General features: G+C 41.1%; 3 protein-coding genes across 4 annotated transcripts in view; 1 reads left to right on the top strand and 2 right to left on the bottom strand.

Annotated features, from left to right (window-relative positions):
- Nucleotides 1–13,795, top strand: part of LOC144534828 (inositol-tetrakisphosphate 1-kinase-like) — a 28,143-nt gene extending 14,348 nt beyond the window's left edge. The window contains exons 5-12 of one of the 2 annotated variants that reach the window (XM_078276882.1): nt 1,537–1,654; nt 8,165–8,263; nt 8,526–8,566; nt 8,859–9,024; nt 10,274–10,341; nt 11,356–11,616; nt 11,757–11,913; nt 13,435–13,795. In XM_078276882.1, the coding sequence (XP_078133008.1) occupies nt 1,537–1,654; nt 8,165–8,263; nt 8,526–8,566; nt 8,859–9,024; nt 10,274–10,341; nt 11,356–11,616; nt 11,757–11,913; nt 13,435–13,754 (1,230 nt within the window). In that variant the 3' untranslated portion in view covers nt 13,755–13,795. The remainder of the gene's footprint in view (nt 1–1,536; nt 1,655–8,164; nt 8,264–8,525; nt 8,567–8,858; nt 9,025–10,273; nt 10,342–11,355; nt 11,617–11,756; nt 11,914–13,434) is intronic. The other variant, XM_078276883.1, reaches the window with a different exon arrangement.
- Nucleotides 13,796–16,410: 2,615 nt separating this feature from the next.
- plk4 (polo-like kinase 4 (Drosophila)) lies at nt 16,411–22,973 on the bottom strand. The gene is made up of 15 exons (XM_078276880.1): nt 22,774–22,973; nt 21,782–21,877; nt 21,367–21,462; nt 20,565–20,679; nt 19,461–20,442; nt 19,289–19,380; nt 18,621–18,949; nt 18,407–18,511; nt 18,164–18,266; nt 17,926–18,075; nt 17,583–17,811; nt 17,389–17,491; nt 17,172–17,294; nt 16,981–17,087; nt 16,411–16,864 (listed from the first exon to the last, which is right to left on the bottom strand). The coding sequence occupies exons 1-15, from the start codon at nt 22,801–22,803 to the stop codon at nt 16,753–16,755; spliced, it is 2,772 nt and encodes a 923-aa protein (XP_078133006.1). The 5' UTR covers nt 22,804–22,973; the 3' UTR covers nt 16,411–16,752.
- Nucleotides 22,974–24,147: 1,174 nt separating this feature from the next.
- Nucleotides 24,148–25,565, bottom strand: part of hspa4l (heat shock protein 4 like) — a 9,799-nt gene continuing 8,381 nt past the window's right edge. The window contains exons 17-19 of the mRNA XM_078276881.1: nt 25,487–25,565; nt 25,096–25,257; nt 24,148–24,991 (exon numbers count right to left, since the gene is read on the bottom strand). The exon at nt 25,487–25,565 is cut by the window's right edge and continues 41 nt beyond it. Coding sequence (XP_078133007.1) covers nt 24,803–24,991; nt 25,096–25,257; nt 25,487–25,565 — 430 coding nt within the window. The 3' untranslated portion in view covers nt 24,148–24,802. The remainder of the gene's footprint in view (nt 24,992–25,095; nt 25,258–25,486) is intronic.

The raw sequence follows: 25,565 nt of genomic DNA, 5'->3' as shown, positions 1-25,565 counted from the left end.
GCTCTGGTGATTCAGTGACCCGAGGTGTGAGCCGTGTGCAAAGCGGACCTAGGACAAATATTATTAGCATGATTTTAGAGCTGCATGTAATGATGAGGACATTGATGATCATTGTAGTAGTCTGTGTAGGAGGCTTTGGTTTAAGGAATGACCCATTAGTTTGCTGACCTTTTGTATCTTGTATTGGCATTCAGTCAGTTTATCTTGCTGCCATATAGGTGCTACAAACATAATTAAATTTCTAGTCTAGTGTGCTTCTCTGTGATCGACAGCTTATGTCACTCGAGCTGATGTGGTAAATCCCATCCATGTGGTTGGGGTTCATATACATGCTAAACATTATTTACCACTTTAGGTTTGATGCCTGTGGCATCACAGACATGGTTTATAACCAGTAGTACAGATTACATCCTCTACTGACCATATTCTGAGATTTGGAACAGTTGTTTTCCTTACGGAAACAGATCTGCCCGGAAAAACGAACAGAAAATGTGCAGCCTTAATATCCACTCTGTTACACCCACACTGACATGCGTCTGGCTCTTTTCCTCTCTAACACCTGCTAGCCAGTGCTCATTTTCATTTCACCTCCCCCTCTTGTCTGTGTTTAAATGTTTCTTCCTCTGGGATGCAGAAATCGGCAAGTGACAATCCTTACCAGCAGAGTATTCCTCTAAACTCCTGGAAGATTAGTTTGGATTTATTTTTTGCCTTACATAACCGCTCAACTGGATTTGATCAGCATTGCCTGTTAGATCCCGGCAAATCTTACAGATGGGTCCTTCATGTCAAGGCAAAGGCATTTGTTTACATGCTGCATGCGTCAATGTTTGTTAAAAGAGTCGGTTCACAAATGGGATTTCTTTCCCCCAAGCTGTACATGTGTGTTTGATGTCAGACCTTGTCGCGTGTGTTTACTTTCAAAGAAACGTATGTGACAGTGAAGCTGTGGTGTTTTTAAAGGGCTGTGATGTGAGCGGGCAGGCTGGTTGTGTAATGTGCAGACAGCCAACTACAAAAAGCGTTTGAGTCAGTAAAAATTGCTTGGAAGGGATGGTTGGCAGAGAAATCCACAAAACAGAGATGGAAATGTGGAAAGCATGGAGAGCTGCAAAGTGGAGAGGAGGTGGTGTGGGGACAGAGCCAGAGGAGAGCCGACAAGAGAAGGGGAGTGCAGTTATGTAAAATAGCAAACCTCACGCTGACCTAACAGCCGGCCATGCAGAGATGCAGTGATGTAACCTTCACAGGCCCGCTGGCATACATCTCACGCTCACTCTAGCACACACACATATACAGAGTGAGGAATGTTGACCCCTATGCCTATTTCAATGTGTGTGTGTGTGTATAAAATTGCATAAATGTGACCATTTATTTTGTGTTGATAGATGAATGATTCATTCAGTCACACTGGTTGTTGCTTTTAGTGTTGCAGTAAGAGATGTAAACAATTGTTTTAAATATGTACATTATGACATCATATATAATAATGATGTCATAACATAAGTAAATAAAAAGTGTTAAAATGTGTTTCAGGACTACATTGATGCCCACCCCGAGACCATCGTCCTGGACCCCCTTCCAGCCATCCGAACCTTGCTGGACCGCTGCAAATCCTACCAGCTCATCAACAGGATAGAGAGCTGTATGCAAGGTGAGATGTTCCATGTAACTTGGTGACACTTGTGTATAACAGGCTCCCACAAACTTGCTCACAATAACCGTCTTAACGTATTGTCCGGTTAGCGACAGACAGCGCAAGTAGTCACTACGTCACCAAGCTTTCAGCAACACTTATTTCGTGAGATGTGCAAATTTACACACAGTTTATTGGGTACACGTGTCTTAAACTAACGCTGTCTACGGGTTTTTTCACACCTGCCTTGTTTACTTTGGTTAAATCGCACTAGAGTTTGTTTGCGGTTCGTTTCGGCAGGTGAGAACGCGGCCATTGCACTCGGGTGCGCACCAAAAGTAGACCAAACAAGGGTACCGAGACCTGTTTGATGAGGTGGCCTCGGTACGCTTTCAATTGAACTCTGGAGCGGTTTGTTTGTGGTGAGAACGTGATCCGACCTCGAACCGCACCGACTATATATACCCCGCAAGTCTGAGCTAAATGATCCTGTAGTCAGGTGTGCTTAGCAGTCTGCAATGTGGCAGAGCATGCAAACTGTAGCAGCTTGCGGTGTTTCTCTCACAGAAATGGACAGCAGTCAAGCTCGCCGTCCGCCACTCGCATCCCCGTGGTCAAATCAGCCGCCGCTAAAGTTGGAGTCAGACACCAGCAGAGCAGAGCGAAGTCTCTGTGAGCAGAGCATACGTATTAACGTTGTTTATTAATATGCACTAGTCCACATAGGACCTTCTTTCTGTATTTACTTTCTTGCTCCTGCCCCAGACACATCCGACCAATAAGAGGAGTGAACATGATTGATTTGTATTTAACACATTTTGGTACACTTGGATTTTTCCAGGTGTGAAACGAAACCGAAACAAGGGGAAATCGCTCCAAGTTTACAAACTGATCAACTGATTCGGACCAGAGCAAACAAACTATAGGTGTGAAAACGCCCTAATACAAAAGCCCTGTAATGAATTTTACCTTCATGAAGTTTATGATATTCTTTTGAGAGGTGTTGATTCAATTTTATTGTCATTTTGGCCGCCACAGTTCTAGTCTTGCTGAATTCCGCATACTACTCGGAAGTGTGGGTAGACTAAATATTAGACACACCACTCCGTATAATGCAATACAATTTAACAGCACTGCAAACTGCAGCCACCATAATGGTCAATCAATCCCAAACAACAACAATTTCAACAAAAACTGAATGTAAAAAACCCTGAAGGTAAATATACTGCTGGACTGTTGTATTAGACTACATTTCTTTTAGCTAGGTGTAACTAATAAAATGGCAACTAAGTGTTTTTAGTTTTTTTTGCTGTGCCACTTTGCCGCGTAGAGTCAATACCCAGCATGTCATCGGTTTAAATTATGAATTTTTACTTGCATTACTGTCTCTGTTCCTCTTCCAGTCCTCAATATTATATAAACACAGAAGATGTCAAAAAATAATAAAGGAACTGTTGATTCCATGGACACGGCCTTCTTCCTCACGCAACATGTCTAATGTTATTAAAAGGATAGAGTTGTGGCATCTGCAGATTCTCTGTCTTTCCTCTTCACTTCCAGAGAGGAAACATGGATAACGTATGACGGCGCTATCGCCTCTCTTGAATTATTTTACATGATGCTTCAGAGCAGATGTTTAATTTTTGCCGGCTGGGGGCTATGCTATCATAATTCCTCTCCTCCCCTTTTTACGCAACAAATGCACGTCTATGGAATTGTATTGTACACTGTCCCTGTTTTAAATAAGCCAATAAATGAATGAAAATTATAAGCTTTGTTGTTTCCCCTTAAGGCTAAATAACATATGCCATTGTTTATTATTTACAAGTATGTTAAAGAGAGACGTATCTCTCTGCCTCGTCAGACGGTGCTCTCCCACTCCTCTGACTGCTGCTCTGAATCTAGAATCGATTGCTTTGACCCGGATGTTAACACTGAATTTTATTTACATTTTGCAGCTGAATTTGGCCTATTGAATTTGAGCAATTTGAAAATATATTAGTTGGATTTTATACATTGTATTTTGCATCGGAATTTGGTATATTGAATTTTTTAACGTTGAATTTTGAATTCTGAATTTGTGAACTTAGAAAAATAAAGGTGAAAATGAGTTGTTAAAAAAAGTTGAAGAGTAAACAGATATACTTCCATACACCTCTCCATTTCCCTCTGCCTGAACCCAGCATAAACCTGGCTCTGTGTAGGTTTCTCACTGAAAGATCAGAACTTGCCTCGGAGTCAGTTCAAAACCTTCCTCTGTCACTGAGACCATAAACTAATCAGCAGGAGATGAATTTGGCTGGAAGTAGAGAAATGCAATGACGACAGGAGCACATTCCCTACCCATACTCACTGTAAACACACCTGTGACTCATCCACATTTCCTTTAACACCGTACATGGCAGTGAACGTAAACCTTTTAAGTAGTACTTCACTTTATCGTCCATGACTCTGAGGGACCGCAGTCTGGTGTCAAAACATTGAATCAGTTACGTTTCAGCATGTCGGCAGCGTCATTAGTTTCTTAAAATAGATTAGAACCACAAGAAGACATCTTTTTATCTGAACAGACATGATGGCTGTTGCACAACAAAGTATGAGATGCATCTGTGTCTTACTCTGCTATATAAATAAATTGCCTCACCTTGCCTTATTGTGTGTATTAGGTTTCAAGAGTAAGATGGCTCACTGGCTGCATTAATGCAAGTGGTGCTCCCTGCTCACATTTAGGCCGGCTTAGCAAACCTCCCTGACAATTGCTGTTGGTTTAGACACAAGCATGGAGTGTAAGCTTTATAATCCTACACCACACCGATTGATTGTAGAAAAAACAGCATGCGGCCAAGGATAAATAGAATTTCGTCATGAGAAAACAAAAAGAGAGAGAACTGGGTTAAGGTCAGAGTAAAATACGGGAGAGTGTGGAACGTCTACCTTGCTTTCTTAGAAACAGCCACTTCCTCCTCCTTATCAGCAGAGGCCATAGAGTCCTGGAGCAGCCGCCAAGGCAACCCAGTACTAAAAGGCCATAGAGAGAGCCTGCCATCCTTCACAGTTTGCATTACTCAGAATAGTACTCAATAGTAGGAAGCACTTGAGATACTCTTGTGCTTTCTCTGGAAACCTTATTTTAGCATTTAAGTGGCTCCTTAATGTTAAGTAGACCCAGTTTTTAAATGAATACAAACTTAATGATATGTTTAATAGAAAATAGCCAGACAAGGTCTACACAAGCTCTAATGGATCAGTCTCACTGATTCAAAGTTGTGCTTATTCAAACTTTGGCACTTGCTTTTTTGTTTCCAATGTGAGCCAGAGCAAGATAACTGTTTGTTATGAATCGAGTGGTTCCTGTGTATATTTGAGTTTCGATATCTTGGACTGTTTTTATAGACGGAAACGGTCGTCAAGTCAACTCTTCTATAAAACAAATTCTCTTTCAATGTTTTAGGCTTATTCCTCTCTCGCTCAGGATGAACTAATTCTCCTGAATACAGGCAAAATTTCCTCTGAAACAAACTGAAATCTTTCTGGGTTTATTTGTATATTAATCAGAGGTCCCTGTGAACAGAACAAGTCTCCCGTTTATGCAAGTGATCAATATTTAAGCATAGTTGCAGCATGAGAAAGACGGACAAATACTGAGACACTTTAAGACCCAAACTGTCATCTAAGTCCAATGAGCCAAGTGGGCACACAGGATTGCCTAACTACAGTAAAATATTTCCAGCCTGTCAGGTATATGGCAAGGCTTTGTCATAGCCAATAAATTATAGATAACTCATCAAAGTAGGATTTAAATTTTTGGGAGAAAACAATCACATTTCTCTTTTGAAAATATACAACACATAATTGTAATTGGAGCGTAAGCCTCTTAGAGCGTGCCATTGAGAAGTGCATTTCTCTCCGAACATAGCCGTGTTTGGAGTTCAATTTAAAATTATAGTGACGCAGAGAGAGCAGCGAGAAAGGATGCTGGAGTTTCTAGGAAACAAGCTCTAAATAGCAACAGCAGAGTTCAGCCTTCCACCCAAACAGCACCGCACTTTATGTAGCTTAATGTAACTTTTCTCTCTGCTGTCCTCAGCACCTAATGCATGAAACCAGAAGGAGGATATGATCTAACTCTTAGGTGTTATAATAGGCCTGTTAAGAAAATTATTTCTATGTTCATTCTCATGCACACCAGTTGTTGCCTAGAAGTTTAGAGTTTATTTATTTGCACGCTTGAATATGATGTAACAGAGAGGACAGGTGGGGGGGGGCAGCGGATGTCCCGAAAAGAAATAAAAGAAGATGGAAAACCAAAAAAGCAGTGTAACTGGATAATGACATTTGAAAAGCATCTCATCGAGGAGTCCTGTAAACGTCGTCCTCGGCTCCACTGGGTCTGCTATGAGCATGCAGTGTTTAGACAGAGCCAGAGATTGATCCTCCCCACCATCCCCTTCACCCCCTCATCCCTAAAGCGTCAACCAGAGCCAAGCATGCACGCTATTACAAACTTGGCCACACTCTCCAATCCCTGATCTCTTTATTATAAATCCTTAACTTGGAGCCTGAAATGTTTTCCATTTGACAAGGTTAAGGTTCTTTTGATGTTTTTTTTGTTTGACAAAATTTAGCGCTATCAGTCTTTGTGAAATCAGTGATGTAATAGGGCTATTTTTCCTACCAGACTGTTTTTCCTGAAATACATTATGCTGTTATTCCTGGCCTGCTAAAATAACAGCAGTATTATGAGCGTGGTTGTAGCCAGTAAACAGATGACTGATGGGTAACCGTCCAGGCTTCCTGCTCCCAAAAGTGACTGGTCGTGCGTGTGTGTCGGCACTATCTGGCTTCTGTGGGAGGGGTAAATATCTGTAGGACCCAGTGCACACCCAACACTCAGCACTGGAGTTAATGCATATGAGATTCTCCTGACCTCAGCACTAGCGGGAGCAGAGAGCCCTGCCCTGCCACTGCTGAGGCCCACAGCACACAAAATCGGTGTGTTTCTATTGTTTTTGTCATCAGCAATTTGCGAGCTCCTGGTTTGGCCCCTTTGCTGATTTCCTGTGGCGAGATCTCCAACCAGCTGCCTTATCACCCCCATGTACCTACTGTAAGGGGAAATTACAGAAGGCAGAACATTTAATATAGATGCATCCTGAGCCCTGATATGGTGAAGTATGACGGAGCTGCAGGATGTTTTATTTTCATTGTTATCGGAACTGCCCGACCTGCCGCTGCAGGATGTGATGTAAAAATATGATGTAAACAAACACGATGTGATGTAGAAACATGGTGGACATGGGTGAGTGTTTGTTTTGACCTCCATTATGTTTAATTAAGGTATGGCTAAGGTATGGCTGTTTGGTCATCCAGTGTGCTATCAATCACGCCTGTCAGTCAGGTGATGTATCTGTTGAGTCTGTAATGTCCTCAGCTGGTTTGACCTGTGAGTTGTTCCTCATGAGATTGCGTGTCTTCCTGTATTTCAGCATGTCCTGTGTGTATGTGTGCTGTTTAGGAGGCTCAGAAGGGCCTGGCAGCTTTCTGCTTTATTTATGACAGGAGTCATTTGTCCCCTTGGGCATCAGATGTCCTCTGCTGTGTTTGTTGTCTAAACCTGTCACAAGGATGAAATATAAATATAATTATTTGGCCAAATTTAAATAAGGTGTGTCTGCATGTGTGAAAGACTAATCTGCTCCCCATGTCGAAAAAAGGTCTTGAGCATGTGCTGACCATAATCTTTTATTGTAAGTAGGCTATGCATGATACCAGAACGAATAGTGTCAAGTGTTCTAATTCAGGAAAAAGATTTTACTTAAACATTACTTTGCCAATGTAAATTGAATTACTAGTATATCATGTGAATTGATAAAAATGCATTTCAAGGGTGTAAATTGAACCTGGACAATTAGTTTATTGACAGAAAAATAATCGAACACAATGCTTTTCTCTATTTTATATCTTTGGAAATGTAATATTTAGCGGTTATAGACTGAAGGTCGAACAAAACAAGCAACTTGAAGATGTCACCTTTAAGGTACAATATGTAGCGTTTCTGCATTAAAATGTCTAAAAACCTATGTTCTATATTATAACATAGGTATAGTCGTTTTTAGATATTTGTTGTTGAGTTGTGTACTTACACTATCCCAAATGTTTGCAACAATTTTCAAACCCAGAGAAATCTGTGATTTTATTTCTGACACGGGACGTTTCCTTTACTCCCCTGCCAGTGGCGTCGTATAACCTTTGACCCCTCTAGTTACTTGTAACTTCTGTCAAAACTTCTGTCAAAATCAGCGATTTTTATTTTTTTTATTTTATATACCAGGCAATCAATTAATTTAAAAAAATAAATAAATAATCAACTGATTAGTTGATAAAAATAATCATTAGTTGCACCCGTAGTGGAAAATATCTGACAATCATTTGTCATCATTATTTCTGTTAAACTGAAATTTTCCAAGACCTTTGGAGTCTCTAACTCTTCTAATTCCCTCCACCTTCTTTTACTTCTCTTTTTATTAGATGAAAGGATTTGCTCTCCTCCATTCATGGTCCTGAACACGGAGTGCAGCTCAGATGTTCTGGAGCAGATCAAGAGGCAAGGACTCACATTCCCCTTCAGTAAGTGTTTTCTTTTTATCTCAGTCATCCTCTAGATATTGATGACTTAAATCTATACTCCATATACATTATTTAGATCTAATATTGTACTGTTGACCACTAATTGTACTGTAGCTGTCTCACATTTCTGTGTTCACTGTCAAATTGTAAGAAAAAGCCTGCGTGTGAGAGGTTTTGTTCCCCTGCTGAAATTACATGACTGCACTAAGTACGGTTACAGTGCTAAATTCTCCGCTTTTCCTCACCTTTCTTTCTTCCTCAGTTTGCAAAACACGGGTGGCTCATGGAACCAACTCCCACGAGGTAAGAGGCCACAGGGCTCAGAGGTCACTCACACCCTCCACAGTTTGCTTTGTGTGAGCAGTAAAACAAGTCCAGACAATAAAATCAGATAAAGTGCTGTGCCTCATGTATCTTTGTGAATCAGCTGAAATCAATACCCCTGTCAGGCTGGCCAAATAGTTTTCATTCCTTCACACTCACTGCATTGAATTAAGTTAGGATTTAACTAGACTTGTTGAACAACTATTTTGGTTGATAAATATTTTCCTTTTTAAGTTTAAGCGTGTAATTTACTGTGTCCTGCTATCCACAGATGGCCATTATCTTCAGTGAAGAAGACCTGAAGGACGTGAAGCCTCCTTGTGTGATCCAGAGCTTCATCAACCACAACGCTGTGCTCTACAAGGTGTTTGTGGTGGGAGACTCCTACACCGTGGTAGAGAGGCCTTCACTGAAGAACTTCCCTGCTGGACCAGCAGGTAAGGAGACAGACATGCAGAGAGAGAGACAGGCGGGGAAGTCCAAGGGCTGCTAAGGACTGTACTAGTTGCACGGCTTTTCCAAATAACCCAATGAAAGACCTCACAAAATGGCTTTATAGTCCCTGTGATTGGACCTATTCACCCTTTTAGAGGATGCAGCAGAGTGAAATTGAGTTTTGCCCTGTTGGTACATGCTGTTGAAAACAAACAAGAGGAGATGTGTTTTTCTCCACTAAACGTGTCAGAAGCTTTACCCATGATGCAACTTTGAATACAAGGTTGTCCCCTGGCACAAATGTCTCCAGTATTTGCATGTAACACAGTAAAGGCCCTAATGCAAAGCAGTTTCACCATCAGTGTAGTAGTCTGCTTTGTGTTAATAGTGCAGAGAGAACAGTTGCTTTCAGCCTGGAATGCTGAGCAGTGCAGCAGAAAAGCACAGCCGTTGTCAAACACATAAGGCAGCATACCACAGTGTTACATCTGCACAGCGTTTAGATCACTGTGCATGGAGCTACACGTCGTGTTTTGTAAGTCCGGATAAAAGAGAGGTATGAAGATAAAGAGAGGTAGGGGTTAGTGTTTGGAAAGAACTTAAAATAACTGAGAGATGTTCTGTCTCATCTAGTCTTCCTCCCCATGCTTCTGTCGAGTTAAACTGTGGTTTGTTCATTCAGTGTGGGAATGAACTAGTGCATCTGGCTAACACTTCATTATCACAACCCTCTACAAGCCGAGGGGCATATTTATTTGGACAGTGATGGAATTTACTTGTTCCCCTCCACTCCACTCCTCTCCTCTACCTTCCAACCAACACTCTAATGTTAATCATTACAATGATAACAAAGAAAAGGTGCAATACATTCTGAAGTTCATCCTGTCGCATTTATCACTGCTTCAAAGAAAATCTGTGGCCTGAGCCAAACAACTTATATGTTGTATTGCTCATGAGTGAATACTCAACATGATGTAGTTATTACTGAGTGGGTTAAAGATTAAAAGACGCCAGGGGCGGTTGTTCTTAGGTTTGCGTTTCTTTATACCAGGTGTTGAAATCAGTAATTGAAGACAATCGTTCAGTAAAGCTCTGGTTGCCTCATTGCTCTGTGTAACCAGTTAAGTTCTGCTGCCACCTAGTGTCAGATATGAGAAATGTCTATAGATGACTGCACTGGCAGAGCATGTCAAAGTGAAGTCAAAGCTCTTTAAAATTCAACCTCACCTTTTCCTCTTGTCTCTTTTTCAGACAGGGAAGCAATTTTCTTCAACAGCCACAATGTTTCCAAACCAGAGTCCTCCTCAGACTTGACCACGGTACGTCCACAATGTCACTGACTACTATGCCATGTGATTTAAAAACGTGATTATAACAACATAGATAAATACAGATAATAATAGTATACAAAGTAAATAAATAATAAGAGGTACATAATATAAACTGTAAACTATAGCATTTGGAGACAAATGACATGATGGATGGATGGATGGATGGATAGATAGATAGATAGATAGATAGATAGATAGATACTTTATTCATCCCGAGGGAAATGTTAGGCATCCAGTAACTTAGACAACCATAACACAACAAACACACATATATCTCACATACATAAAAATCACTCACAGAAATGTAAAGAGTTAAAGGTGCTATGGCAGACTGTGTGCAATGGTGGTAGTGCAAAAGAGAACAGTGCAGGGACTGAACAGTGCAATAGCTTATTATTAAATATTAGTATTACTATTATTAGTAATAATAGTAGAGTCTTAATATAGAATACATTACATGGATCAATTAAACATTAACATAGTATATATGAAATAGTGAGGGAAATGAGACATCATATAAGTTGCAGTAGTGTAATAATATAGTATAGAATAATTTAATATATAGTATAGTACAACAATATAACAGTATATAGTATAACTTAGTGTGTGATATAACGTAATAGGTTGTATAATACTGCAATATAACATAGAATAAAATATCTATATATAATATAATATGGTATCATATGGAATAGTGTGGTGTATATAATCAGTCCAGCAGAGAGACAGTGGAGAGGAAGAGGTGAGTGTTTCGGGTGGCCCAGACATTGTGGAGAAATGGCTGTGTGTGTCCTAGTCGGTGGTTCACACTGAAGTTGTACAGTCTGATAGCAGCAGGCACAAAGGAGCGCCTGAAACGCTCAGTTTTGAACTTGGGTGGGGATGATCCTGTAGCTGAATGAGCTGCCCATTTGCCACATCTCGTCATGAAAGGGATGAGAGGGGTTGTCTAGGATGGCTTTATTTTTGCCCATCATCCGCCACTGACTCCAGACTGTCCAGTTTCAGCCCGACCACAGAGCTGGCCTTCCTCACCAGCTTGGTGAGTCTGCTGGTCTCACCAGCCTTGATGCCACCGCCCCAGCACACCACAGCAAAGAACAGTGCGCTGGCTACTACAGACTGCTAAAATATCTCCAGGAGCCTGTTGCACACACTGAAGGATCTGAGTCTCCTCAGGAAGAACAGTCTGCTCTGTCCTTTCCTGAAGAGGGCGTCGGTGTTGTGGGACCAGTCCAGTTTTTTATTGATTTGAACCCTAAGGTACTTGTAAGAGCCCACCCTCTCCACTTCCTCCCCCTGGATGGTAACAGGGACAGGGGCCTCCTATTCCTGCGGTAATCTACCACCAGCTCTTTATGAGTTTTGTTGCTAATAATCTTTAATATTTATGTTAATCTCAGAGAGAGAACGTAGAGTCTCAGCCACCCAGCGATGATGTCATCAGAGAATTGTCCAGGTCATTGCGGCAGGCGCTGGGCGTGTCCCTGTTTGGCATCGACGTCATCATCAACAACCAAACAGGCCAACATGCCGTCATTGACATCAATGCATTCCCTGGTAGGTGCAGCCTCCCATCCATAGGGGCAGGTTGTAGTTCATTGGTTGTCTTGTTTGTTTTATTTGTATTATGTTTATCTATAGTGACCTGTGGGGTATTGCACAAAAGTAAAATTTATAAATCATGGATAACCTATAAAGCGAGGCTTGACATTGTCTAATCTGTGCTGTATGAAAATTGTTGTTCATATTGTTGTTAGAGGTTAGAAGCAGTTGTTGAGATAATTAGAAAAGGCTAATACAGTTGCAAATGTGTTTCAAATGAAGTCAGTGATGAAGGAGAATATATAAAGTGTGTATACATGTGTGTGTTTCTATAGTGGTTCTAACAATGGCAGACTGGTCAGAGACCAATACTACTATACAATTATTTTAGTTGATTTATTTCTTTTTGTATTCTTTAACCATAAAGGATCATATATTACTCCACCATGTGCATTGTATTTGGCATTCTTAGCACACAATTTGTGTTCTGTCCAGTAAACTAGGACTATAATTTGAGAGGATTGTACAATTATAAAAACCTATCCAAATTGTACAATCCTCCCTAATTTTAGTTAGTTAAACTTCACTGGACCATTAACTATATAGTTTAGGCTATAGTGTACATTCATGAAACAACAGGGAGAGGACACCGCAATGGTTTTTGACCTTATATTTTTCTGGGGAGAAATAATGAATACTCTGTGTTACAGTCATGTTTACAGTGTGCATTGGATTTATCACTTATCTTTATAGTTTCTAGATTTCAGAGTCCAAATAAATAAATAAAAAATAGAAAGGGCGGGGAAAAGTAGTCAAAAAAATATACATTTACAAACTACTGCTCTTGAGAGAGAGAGAGAGAGATTTTTTTTTAGGCTACTTGGCTACGCCTTCATCCTCTGCCACGTTTTCCTTTGCTGTTTCATTACAACGGCCGTGTTTTTTGTTTTTTTGTTGTTGTTTTTTTACAAGCTGCTGCTCACTCTGTGTAAAGGATGCACAATACGTATTCTCCATTTTAGCATCAGCAAATCTGTGATTGAGCTCGCGGTCTGTTAAGGAAAGCCATGAACATGCATCTATCCAAATTACTTCATCCTGGCTCGACCTAGTCGCACCTCCTCAGCCTGGCTTGGCCGTCGTGAAACGCACTTAGGTTACACTCTGTTATACTGGATTTATATATTCTGCTTTTGTGAAATAGACCCCCAGATCTCAGGCATTGTGTAAACATGAACTGCAATCTTCTTCTATTAACCCTATTTTATAATGAGTACTGGATAGAAGACAGTTGTAAATATACAGCCTGGTTCCAGATCTCTGAAACGCTGCATACATCTGGGTTTTTTCTCCAGCATTTCAAATAATTGAGTAAAATGAAATGGCAGATCAGTCTGATTAAACTAAACTATACTATACACATATACAAAAAACTGATACATAGCATGTCAACAGGAAAATAAACCTTGTAAACATTTGGAATCTGGTTTAAAGACTGAATTAGCTGAACTGACTGATGTCCCCCTGTGTTGCCAGGTTATGAGGGTGTCCCAGAGTTTTTCAATGACCTCCTGAACCACATCACCAGCGTGCTTCAGAGTCACAACGCAGACTTCGCCCCTGCCAGCGAGCAGCCCAAAGGCCTGCCAGTTAGCACCACGGTACCTAACGCCGCCCCGGTGCCCCCCGGCTGCTGCAGCATGCTTGGAAAAGAGGCCAGCGGCAGCCCCTGGATCGTAGAGGGCGACGGAGGGCTGAAGGGCCCCCGTCAGAGACTGGGCTGCAACTCGGCCATGTCCCCAAACTTCCAGCAGCACTGTGTCTCCACGATAGCTACCAAGGCTTCCTCCCAGTGACTGATCCCCTGCCCCCACTCAGTTTGATCCTTGAGCAAAAACGGATGACAATGGTGACAATAATAATGAATAATAATTATGATGTTAATGATGATAATATATCTAATCAAAAAAAAATTCACTATAGTTATTGAAAATGATGGTGATTGAGTGTAAGCTTTTTTTCTCTCTGCCATTTTGTATTTTTCGTTTTGTCTAATGAGACTTAAAAGTACTGTAATGTGAACTTTTGGGAACTTTTGCCTAATAGCTGATTTTATTTTTCTCTCTTGTGCGAGTTCTCTGCAATTAAAGGGTCCAGATGAGGTAGCTAATGGGAATGGCAGAATCAGGACTGGAGAAAGATGTGCCAGTAGATGTGCAATGTATGATCTCTTGTATCTCTCACAAACAAACACACACACACACACACACACACATGTACGTCTACATTGCGACGGACCGTGCCAGTGATGTGTGTCTTTTTTCTGGTCAATACCACTGACTCCTCTGCACAAAATAAGGGGGAGAAAAGGTGGCTCGGCATTTGAACACTACTCCACAGATACTGGGCTGCTATGTGACTGTGGCCAACTGATGGCAGAGGACATAATGAGTCTGAACACGAATAAGATGGTTTTGGGTTTTGTTAGTTTGAACGAACAGATACGCGGTTTACTTTTCCAGGTGCCATCAAATTTACTTTGAGGGTCGGAAGGGTGCCTGCAGAAAAAAAATCTTCAAAAGAAGAAAGTAAATCTCCATGACCATCACAATCACATTTGTTTTAATGATTGTTCAGTGTTTCTAGGTCTTTGAGTGTTTTACTGTATGTCAGATACCGGATGGTAGGTGAGTCCCAGTTTGAGTCGCTCCGGTGCAGGAAGATAGAATCACATTCCTTTTCGTGTTTGTGGACGTTTTCAGAGAATTCCATGATTTGTCAGACTTCCAGTGGGATCTTGTGAGATTTCTCTCATCACTTCATGGGTTTGTAATCTCCTTAAACAGACTTCTCCACATGTCTTTAATGCTTGTATCTGTAATGTGAGCAAACTACTCTCCTGAGGCCAACTTGACTTATCAACAGACTCGGGGCTGCTGTGTTAATCAGAGAATTGTTTATCAGAAAATCAATTATTCCTATAAAGTTAAGGTAAACGTGTTTAAATATCCGCTGATTGGTATTCTTTTGATACCATTAAATGACCACAATTCCAGAAGATTGAGGATTTTTTTTTTATGCTTTCATACGTCTCATTTGATTTAGTTTTACTCAAACAGCACTTTTTCACAAAATGTAGTTAAAGAAACCTTCAGTCTAGTTAGTTAATTTGCTTCAAGCTGAACTACTCCGACTTCTTCTGTTCCTGCTGCTGTATTTTTGTCACGTGTTCAAAATCATTTGGAGGGGAAGTGTGGGGGAGGCAGTCTGGCTCTTGTTCCCAGTGTTCACTGTGAGATTTTTTTTACTCAAAATTTGTTATTATCTTTGTCCTGATATCTACTAAGAGCAACTTTATTTTATTGAGATTGTATGTGGAAAAAATGTTTTATATAAATGAAATGAAAGCACGGGGATGTTTTTGAACTAACGGTGGATATTTACTAGAGGTATAGTAAAATGCTGGGTCTGGTTGTACAGGTGGTGTCAAAGGGACAGATGGGCTCGTGGTTGATGCTGTTGTCTCCCTCTAGCATCTAGTGGGAAGGAGGGCCAACCTGCAGAATTTTGCATTACTCTGAGCCTGCTTCTTCATCTTTTCTCCCAGAGAGCTCCTCCTACCCGTTTTATTGTTCTCCATCAGTATCCGGGGGATCTAACTGTCCTCTTGTTTGGCCTGTTATCTTATATAATAGTGTCAGCGCAGCCATCTCACCAGCATCTCTCTGGGATAAAAGAATGTCAATGATGTTCTGAAAGTTGGTCTTCACTAGACACATCCTAGTTTCCACAAAACGGTTAGTATCCTGTTTTAATCTCCCACAATTTGAGTGTCATGAAGCAATAATGCATTCAGAATGTAAAGGTATTGCAGCAGGTTCAGGGGAACGTTTCACATCCCCCCCCAAATTCCTCATCTAGAAAATGGGGCGAAAGGCTGATATCACACACAACTATATTGTGTGTCCTATGTTGTGTTCCTTATCATGCTTCTAAATGGGAAATAAATGGTTAATCATGTCTGCAACCCAGATGGTGTCATCATGCTCCCAGTTTCCCCCTGAATGTTTACTACTTGGGTGTCTTGTACAGTACATGTATATGCCTAGGCTTACATCTGTACAATATGTTTTGTATCAGTTCTGTAATTGAGAGGAATCCACAATTTTGTGACCTTTTTTTAATTGAATGGCCAAACCAACAGGGCAAAATAAACATGTGAAACCTTATCTGGCTCTATTTAATTCAGCTTTGTTTTCCCAACTGAGAATTTGTGGGTAAATGCTGTCATGTCCAGTGTTTTGTAGGTTAACACAGTATAGTGAGGGCTAATATCCTGCCTTATATTCACACCTTATAAATGTTACATGAGACCACGAGCCAAAATGTCTTAATTCTCCTCAGTCCAGTCAGTTGATCTCTTTTAAGGTCAGTATTAAATACTTTAATTTCTTTCTATAAAAATCCTTCATTAATATATCGAGCACAAAGAGAAGACTGCAAAACACAGTGCAGCATTTCTCCACCCAGCCTCCAGATGTTTATTGACTCAGCATTTATGAATCGCACATTTCATAGAGTAAACCAGTCCACAGTCGTAGTACAGTTAAAAAAAATAAAAACACAGTTCATGACAAACTTTTTACAACAAGACCGATTGGGACAAAATGGTTGCTTATTAAAATAAAAAATATATCTTTTCATAATCTTAGTCTTCTGTACATGTAAAGAACAAACAAACAAACACAAAGATATATTTACAAGAACACCAGACATAAAAAGCTTTCTAATGCTACTTTCTGTTCCCTGCCAGGCCTCTGTGCTACTGGGATGTTTTTTTTAAACCACAGAGCGTTAATGAGGTTTTAAGTGATGTGTTGTGGGGTTGGCCAGCAGTCCCAGGATGGTGGAGAGACAGTGCAGCTTCTCCTTGACGTGCTCTGGCAACTTCTCGTTCTCCTTATACCTGTGGAGAAGGGAAAAGGTTGAGTTGTGAGCTGTCCCCCCCCAGGTGCCTCTGACAAAGCTGATAAACACACAAGCCCATAAAGTGACAGAACACATTTCCGACGTGTTTTGCACCTTGTGATCCTCCCCTCTGGAGACGTGTAGGTGATGCAGGAAACTCCTGCCTGAACCACCAGCTGAGACCCGTCGTTGAACTGCACCCACACCTCTCCACTTGTCAGCTGCAGACACAAAATCAGAGACTCAATCACAAAGACAATTCTTTGCTGACAATGGAATATTGGCTTAATTGATTCATTAATTACCTGGGATGCCCATCCAACATTGGGCACAAATATCGACTTAACTACTTTTCCTGTGTTTTGCACCGGGGAGCTTTTCTTGCTCAGGCTGGCTGTGGTGAAATCAGAACCATCGTAGGAGATCATCTGAAAATGAGACAAATCTTGTTATAGTCTAGCTCTTGAAGCCTCTTAACCATCTGTTGGTATATCCTAAAGTGTAGGGCTGTGAGACACTCACTGAAGGAGTGATTTGCGGAGGTTGAGGAGGTGAAGCTGCATCAGGAGGCACCGGGTGGGAGGGCAAGGACGATGAGCATGGGGAGTCTGGATTGGCAGGTCTCCTAGGATGGGTGACGTTCACAAGACTAACATTAGCCACATGGGACGACATTCAAAACCAAGAATAAACAAATAACAGCAGGGTCCTCTTACCTGCCAATAGTTATGGGGAAGAATGGGACTTTCTTGGTGCTGCGCTGCTCCTCTGCTGTGATGGCGGCCTCCAGGGACAAACATATGCTGTGGCCCTCATCAGACAGCTCCACGTACAGCCTGCTCTCTGGGCTCAGGCCGCTCAGCCCCACCTCGCCCTTCACCGTGTACGACTTCCCGCTCTTCTCCACCACTCGCACCAGCTCCGACGTCTTGTGGGTCTTTGCTCCTACACAACACAAGTGTTGATGAAGCATTACATATGTTAACTCAGAAACGAAAAAGGTCAGTGCAGCTTCTCCCTCGGCTGGATCACATGTTTCAATAAATACATTTGACTCACCGTCGTAAAAGCAAGCTTCCAGGTCTGCATTGGGAGAGTTCTCCATCAGCATGACCTTTGCATACTTGGTATAAAGGGTCACTTTTGGAGTCTTGGATTTCACCAGCTGCACAAACTTGGAGGCGTATTGGTACTTCTTCCAGTATTTTTCTGTGTCAAAGAAAATAAATCAATGAACGTACAATTTCTAATCTTATACAAGCTGATGTTACTGGATGTGATGCATCCCTTTAAATACCTGGAAGGTCATCATAGCTACAAATCAGAATATCTTCTGGAGGAGCAGGAGGACAGTCCAGGACAGGAAAACCCTTTCCACCATTAGGCTGGTATATTGTCACCTACAGGAGATGACAATAATAAGTTTTATGTTCTATTATGCCACCAGCCTTGTGTTCTATCGAGGTGTTATACTACCCCCTACCAGTCACATATGGAACATTTCAGAGAGATACTTCGGAGTGCAATTCAGTGAGCTCACCATCAAACCGTCACAGGAAATCCGAAGGACTTCTTTGACCCTCTCTTGACCACTTTGGCATTTTAACAACTCCATACAGACTTCGCCTGTGTCCAGGACGCTCACCTGTAGGAAATACACGAAAAACAAATAAGACAATTATCTCAACTGCTCACACAGTGAACATTAACAGAGTATCAAAAAAAAGAAGAACATAAGTCATGCAATATCTTACAACAGCATTTTTGGTCTTCTGTCTGATGGGCTTCAGTCTGGACGCGCACAGGGGCGGGACTATGTCTCTCAGCGTTTCCTTCTCTTTATCCACACTGGGTTTGGCTGGAGGGAGCTTTAACTCTCTGCCGTGAGGAGGTTGGAACTCTGCTCCAGGTATATTTTCCCTGTACGAGTTGGAGTTGGAGTGAAGGTTGTGGTGCTGAGGGTTCACACCTCGGCCCATGGGCTTGTCTGTCCAGGAATTGTGAACCCCCAAAGGTCCTCTGCTGCTATTGAAGCTGCCGCTGCTGCTGTGAGTGCTGCCGTCTGTGGGCCTCTGCCCAGAAGCTGAGAAAGAAATGGAATATAATTGTAAAGACGGCGTTAAACAGGATGGTTTTAATTGTGTTTAGAGAGTTTTATACCACCATCATTCATATTCACTTTTTACAAGGGTGGCTGGAGCCTATGCTCGCCTCTATATCTAAGGGTAAATCTGCTACTAACAATGGATCATTTTATTCACAGGCATTTGTCACTTGAGTGTCCCCAACCAAGCCACTGACTGAACTACCTAAAAGTTGCCCTGAATGAGAACATTAACTGAGTGATAAAACCAACTAAATTAACAATGCTTAAAGGCGTCTCATACACACAGATAATCAAAAACACACACATCAATTTTACCCTCATTATTGAGCCAATTAGTAACTCCCTCCAGGTCTTGAAATTGCAAGTTTGGTGGATGTGCAGTCTGTGTCGATAACAAATACCCAGAACTGAAACAGGAAGTGCAATCTGTTAGTCTCATTACATTTGTAAATAAGAATAGAAGATCATATATAGACAGACTTCTTACTGTGGTGACTGTTTGACGGGGGGAGAGGGGAGCCTTCCGTGCTCTGAAAATGGGTGCTGAGTGGAGGACATGGGGAAGACTGGTCTTCCTAAACCAGTCAGAGTCTCCTCTGAGTGGCATCTCCCCAGCTGAGGGTGACCCGCCCCCTGGCCTGATGCAGAAGAGCCCGAGCGATCTGAAGAGTGAGCCCTCCTCAGGAAGCGAGAAAGAGGCTGCCCACTGTCTCCACCATGAACCCCCCTGCTCCTGCCCTCTCTGGGAAATCTGTCCGCCGGGTGCTGCTGTTGCCACTGGTCTCCGTCCTCAAAACAGGCGCTGTTGGGTTGGCGTGGAAGACTTGGAATAGGCGCCATTCGGTTCGGCAGGGCAGAGCCAAGCATGTGCCTGGTTCTCCTCTGGAGGCGGCTGCCGCTGCTGGCTGAGGTGGAGGAGGTGCAGGCTGTGGAGATGGTGGCAATTCCGCTGTCCATGGATCCTTCATCCCCCAACCCCAGCTCCTTGGTCCTGGCCAGCAGGCTCTGGGTCATAAACGGGTGGTCTAGTACTGCAGAGAGGCTGGGCCGCTGGGCGGGGTCCCTCCGCAGCAGCTGATGGATCAGGTCCTGAGCCTCTAGAGAAACATGGCTAGGCATTTCATACTCCCCAAGAACCACTTTAGACAGAGTGTGTTTGACTGTGTCCGTGTCAAACGGAGGGCGACCCATCAGGAACGCGTAGAACATGCACCCCAGGGACCAGACATCTGATTCAAGACCATGAGCACTGCGAGTGGCCACCTCCGGGGAGATGTAGTTGGGTGTCCCGCACATGGTGAAGTGCTTTTCATTTGGGAGTTTGAGCTGAGTGGCCAGGCCAAAGTCTGCTATCTTAATGTTCATGTTGCTAGTCAGCAAAAGGTTTGACAAGGTCAGATCTCGATGCAGGATGCCGTGGGCATGTAAATACAGCATTCCTTTCACTATTTGATGCATCAAATGTCTCGCTGCGGAACAAAAACAACAATCGTTTTAAAGGGCAGGCAGCTTGCAAAACTGAACCTCAGTTAACCTATAACTGCAACATAATTCAAAATTGTATTTTCAAAGTAAAATAGTTCTTTCTGACCTTCATCCTCACAGAAAGCTATCTCCTTCTCTTTAAGGTACCGACTCATCTCTCCATTGTGACACATCTCCAACACCAAGTAAACATAGTTGCTGTCCTCAAAGTAGTTGTAGAGCTTAAATAAAGACATGACATATAATACAGTATTTATTATCATGTCAAAATGAGAAGACACAAAAAAAACAAAGTGCAACAAAATCTAGAATACATTTGATCTTACGGGTGAAACTAACTAATTCTTGTCTAAAACTGAATTCTTATTCTTAATTGCTGTGGTCAAGAAAAGTTGTATGATGTATCAAATTCCCACCAGTATCTAGACAAAGCAAAGGAGCCTGCTCTCCTCGTTAATCTTAAAAGACATACTGAAGAGCGACAATAACACTGAACAAAGTAATTATAGAAGGTTGTCCACATTACGTAACCATGACAACGATAGCACAGAGCTCATATACACATACACAGATGTTTGGGAGCAACTGTAAATGTAGTTTTTTTCACCCATGTCCCAAAAAACAATTGAGTTCCTGTAATTAGTGCCGTTTGTCTTTAACTACAAACCTGGCACATCGTGAAGTTACTTCTGTTTCTACTCAAAGTGTATTTCACAACAGAATTGTCTTATTATTGTTGTACATCTTACGTAGAAGAAAATAAGCCATTAATGTCGCACAGAACGTCTAAATGAGAATGAAAATATGAGCGCTACAGCAGACTTTATGTAGTTTAATAATAAGCAACAGTAGTACATTATATTATGGCATATTACATTATAAAAATAGTTGTGTCCAGCCAACGTTACCTCAAGTACAGCAGGATGTTTTAATCGGCAATGAATCTCCACCTCGTTTGTCACACGCTGGACCATACCAGCTTTGTGCATTGCTTTTTTGTCAATCTGCAGATGGGAACAACATAATTATACATCTGCCACTCATAGGATCAACGTGCCATGTGTTACAGGTGGTTTGGTCTGGTGGCTAATAGTCAATCTGTCGCCCACAAAGACTGTGATCTATTCAGACTTCATTTTTGGGGAGTCGAGGGACCACAAGAAACCCTTGGGAGACAACGAAGGTCTAACAATCCAAACAGTTTACACTTCAACTGTCAGTTGCTGGCAACAGCTTGGGTGTTGGTTTAGAGTCTACATTACTGGTAAAGAATGCTATAATAACTTAATATACTGACTACAAGATAAATGGCGGGATTCTTACCGTTTTGATAGCCACTTCCAGACCAGTCTTTACTGATTTTGCCCGATAAACACATGCAAAGGAGCCTTTGCCAAGGAGGGTGAGGACCTTAAAATCCTACACAAGAAGACAAAAAGAAAAGAAAAAACATTAAGTTTTACAAACGATACATTGTATTTGCAGAGAAATGTAACTATGATTTAAAATGAATTTCATTTTGATTACGTCACAGACAGGATCTTTAAAAAGCATGATACCTCGATCCTAAGCTCCTGAGCATAAGATAAACATCTCTCCACATCTCTGCTGGCTTGGGTGTCAGCAGAAAGGTTTTGGCAGGGATAGTAAATATCTTGATCAAACATCGACCCTCTAGACTGCGACATGATGGATGTACAGCAAAACGGAGAATCCCACGTCTACTTCCCATAGCGTAGCTAAATCCTCCCACAACAAACGTTAACTGTCAAACAAGCCACCAACACCTGACGCTGTCATATGGCCAACCAAAACCTTTAATTATCCCGGCTCTCTTCCCGCTAATGAGGACCACCTGGGACCGTTTCCAAGCAGCATGTTGAATTACCAAACGGATGCACTCACTGAGGAGAAACAACACTGATTGCCCTGGGAGATGCAGGGTAAGGTTACACACTCAGGTACCGAGCGGCAACATAACGCAGACAGCACCGACATTATTAATAATAATAACAACAATAACGATGGCAAGTTCAAGTAAAACAAAAAAAAACTAACGTAGTGGTTAATTAAATGGCGTTAACGTAGCACCATATTAACGTTAGCGAAAAGTTAGTGATACATTCCAGTTAAACGTATCAAATTGAACGCTTTGACACAGACGTTATTAAGTAGCTAGTGACACACGTCTACACACGGCAAACCATCTATTGAACAGCTTAACCCAAACTTGAATTTAGCTAACGTTATCAAACAGAGTTAACGTTAGTTTGGAGTTGTTAGCTTGTGGGCGTTAGCCCAACAAAAGAACTCACCTCAATTTTATCGCCGATCGAAACACTCATCGTGCCTGGTTATCGCCTTGCAGATGCATGCAAGTTTGTAATAATATCCCTTGATTGATTGAGTGCATCGATAGTCGGCCCATGAGTCTTCAGAGGGCAAATAAATCTTGTTCTTGTGTTCCCCTCCAAAACTTTGCCATTTCTTCCATTTTGAAAATATCCGCCCGTTACTCTCGTGGCCACGTCACATTCTACGTCACATGACAACAATGAGGATTTGCCACGCCTCCCATACAGAGTAAATGCGTAGATGCTAGACCTCGTTGTACTCCTAAACTATATTAAATTACTCATTAAAGTGTGCTTAAAGGTAGAGTTTTATACTGCTATCGTAGTTTGAAGCTTATACAATTAATTTTGTATCAGTAAAGCGTATGTATATATGTGTTCAGGTCTGTGAAGACTTTTTGACGTCTTAACATATAGGTTGTGTTCAAAATTAAATAAGTAAATCATATATTGGGAAATAAGCAATAAAATAAGTGCATATAGACATATTTAATATAACATGACATGGTGAAATTCTTTAATATTTTTTTTAAACTCGGCCAATTCTAATGAAATGTTATTTAATCGAGGGCAGCAACTAATTATTATTCTCATAGTTGGTTAATCTGAGTATTTTGTTGACTAATTATGTTTTATTTGTTCTATTCAATTAATCATTTGTTCTATTAAATATACAAAAATAAAACATTATTCACAATTTCCCAGAGTTTTGTCCAAAACCTAAAGATATTCAGTCTATAATGATAGTAAAAAAGAAAATACTAGTCAATTAATCAACTACAATTTCTGCTCTAGTTTCCTTAATTACAATTACAAAACTGCATGCAGGATGAAAAATATATTGGATTTATTTCATAATTTCCTGGTTGCATTAAAAATTTAATCTGTGATCACACAAGTATTTCTTTGTCTTTTTTATTCATTTATTTTGAATACTTCGGGGCTCCATAAACCGTATCCCTTAAAGCTTTATTTTACCTGAGGCAAGTCAACAAATTGCCCGGCAGGTGTGTCTCTCTATAATCACAGGCCTTCAGTTCATCTCTGCATGTGTAATTATAGATCCACAATAATTGTATAGTTTTGTCAGCAACCAGGGTCCCTCTCGTTTTGCATTTTTTGCAGATCAATATCAGTCGTAGTAACTGTTTGTAACCTCCACTTTCTACATTTTTGAGCTGTGCTGATCTCATCTCAGGACTTCACTCAGACAGAAGTGCAGTATCGATTTGGTCATATTATTTAATATTCTGATGCAGAAAATCAAATTTCAGACTAAAGCAATTTCGTCTTTCAGACAAACGTATTTATTTTTTCCATCTTGAAATCCCATAACTTAAGTGTGGAAAAATGCAAGAAAACAAAAAAGGAATATAGGCAACCAATCACTTCCTAAAGAGAGTTGATGTATCAAGCATTGCCATTGCCAGGAATATGTTATTTATGTACATATATTATTATATGCTGACCGCTTTTATTTACTAAAATAGTATTTACAGATTCTAGACACGGACATCATTTTCAACTCGTTAAATACAAATATATAATTTGTATTATTGCATACAAATTAATAGTTCTGCAATAGCAATTGTTTGGACAGCACTAAGTACTTCTATGAGTGGTAGGATTTACTGCTAATACTGGATGCTTCTGAGACACATGGAATGCAAACACAAAGGGCACCTTCCTGTGTAGTACAGAGGAACAGTTTTACATCAGAATCAGAGTGTAATCTATTGCATCATTCTTTCATTTATTAAGTACGTCAAATCTTTGAGAGAGTAAAGCACACCATTGTCACACATAAGGATGAAAACAAAAATCTCAAAAGGTAATGTCCAATGGGCGGGGTGGATACAAAAAAACAAATCCACAAAAGTGGCTGGTAACGATTGAGAAACGGTCCCAGGTACTGATGTTTCTACTGTCTAAATGGTTGGTTGTAGTAAACGTGATGATGGTTGCAGAGTTTTCTTCTCCAATACTGATCTCAGTCCACCTCCATCTCTTTTGTGCCAGGCTTTGTCTGCTGGCTTCCCTTTGCGTCTTCCTTCCCTTCTGCTCCTTGCTTGGCTGTCGGGCCATTATGAGCTCCACTGTTTGGGTCATTCACTTCAGGGGCCTCCTCCACTGTGGGTTTTGGCTTGTTGATCACTGGATAACATACATCCTCTAGTTCCTGGTGAGTAAGAGACATGTTGGCAATGTTGGAGAATGTTTTGCCAAAAGAAACTCATTGCTAATTAAAAGTAAAAATTAAATCTGAATTAGTCACTCACATACCTGTATTTTGGCAATGATTTCTGCTACTTTAACAACGGGATCTTGAGTAATACAGAGTTTGCTCTGTGCATTCATCATGCTGTTCATCCATCCCATGCTTTCATTCACACACTTCTCCACAGTGCTCATTTCCTCTGCACTCAAATGCAGGTATCGCTCATCCTAGGGAAGAATTTGGGACAAGAACATTTTATTACTAAAATTACACCTTCAAATCCAAAAGACTTTAAGTGGATGTAACTTAAACCGACCTTAAAAAAAACGCATTGCAATTGTCAATTTCTCAGATCTGGAGGACTAAGAATTTTCATAGACATACTTGTGAAGAACTGTACAACATCCTATTATTAAAGATGTAAATGCATTGCATCCCTAGAGCAAAAGGATTTACCTTCTGTTTATAGAAATCCACCAACTTCATGTAGAGTTGCAGTTTTTTTCCAAGCTCTTCAAAAGCCCTTGGCCTGTCC

Source organism: Sander vitreus, chromosome 20, assembly GCF_031162955.1.
Source record: "Sander vitreus isolate 19-12246 chromosome 20, sanVit1, whole genome shotgun sequence".
Lineage (NCBI taxonomy): Eukaryota > Metazoa > Chordata > Actinopteri > Perciformes > Percidae > Sander > Sander vitreus.
The sequence above is the reverse complement of the archived record's forward strand: the minus strand, read 5'-3'. Positions and strand labels throughout refer to the sequence as shown.

Coding starts and splice junctions, on each gene's coding strand:
- plk4 (XM_078276880.1), bottom strand. CDS start 22,803: ATGAGTGTTTCGATCGGCGATAAAATTGAG. Junction 18,950..19,288: donor TAATTGGCTCAATAATGAGG/GTAAAATTGATG, acceptor TTTCTTTCTCAG/CTTCTGGGCAGAGGCCCACA. Junction 17,812..17,925: donor GGAAGCTTGCTTTTACGACG/GTGAGTCAAATG, acceptor TGTGTTGTGTAG/GAGCAAAGACCCACAAGACG.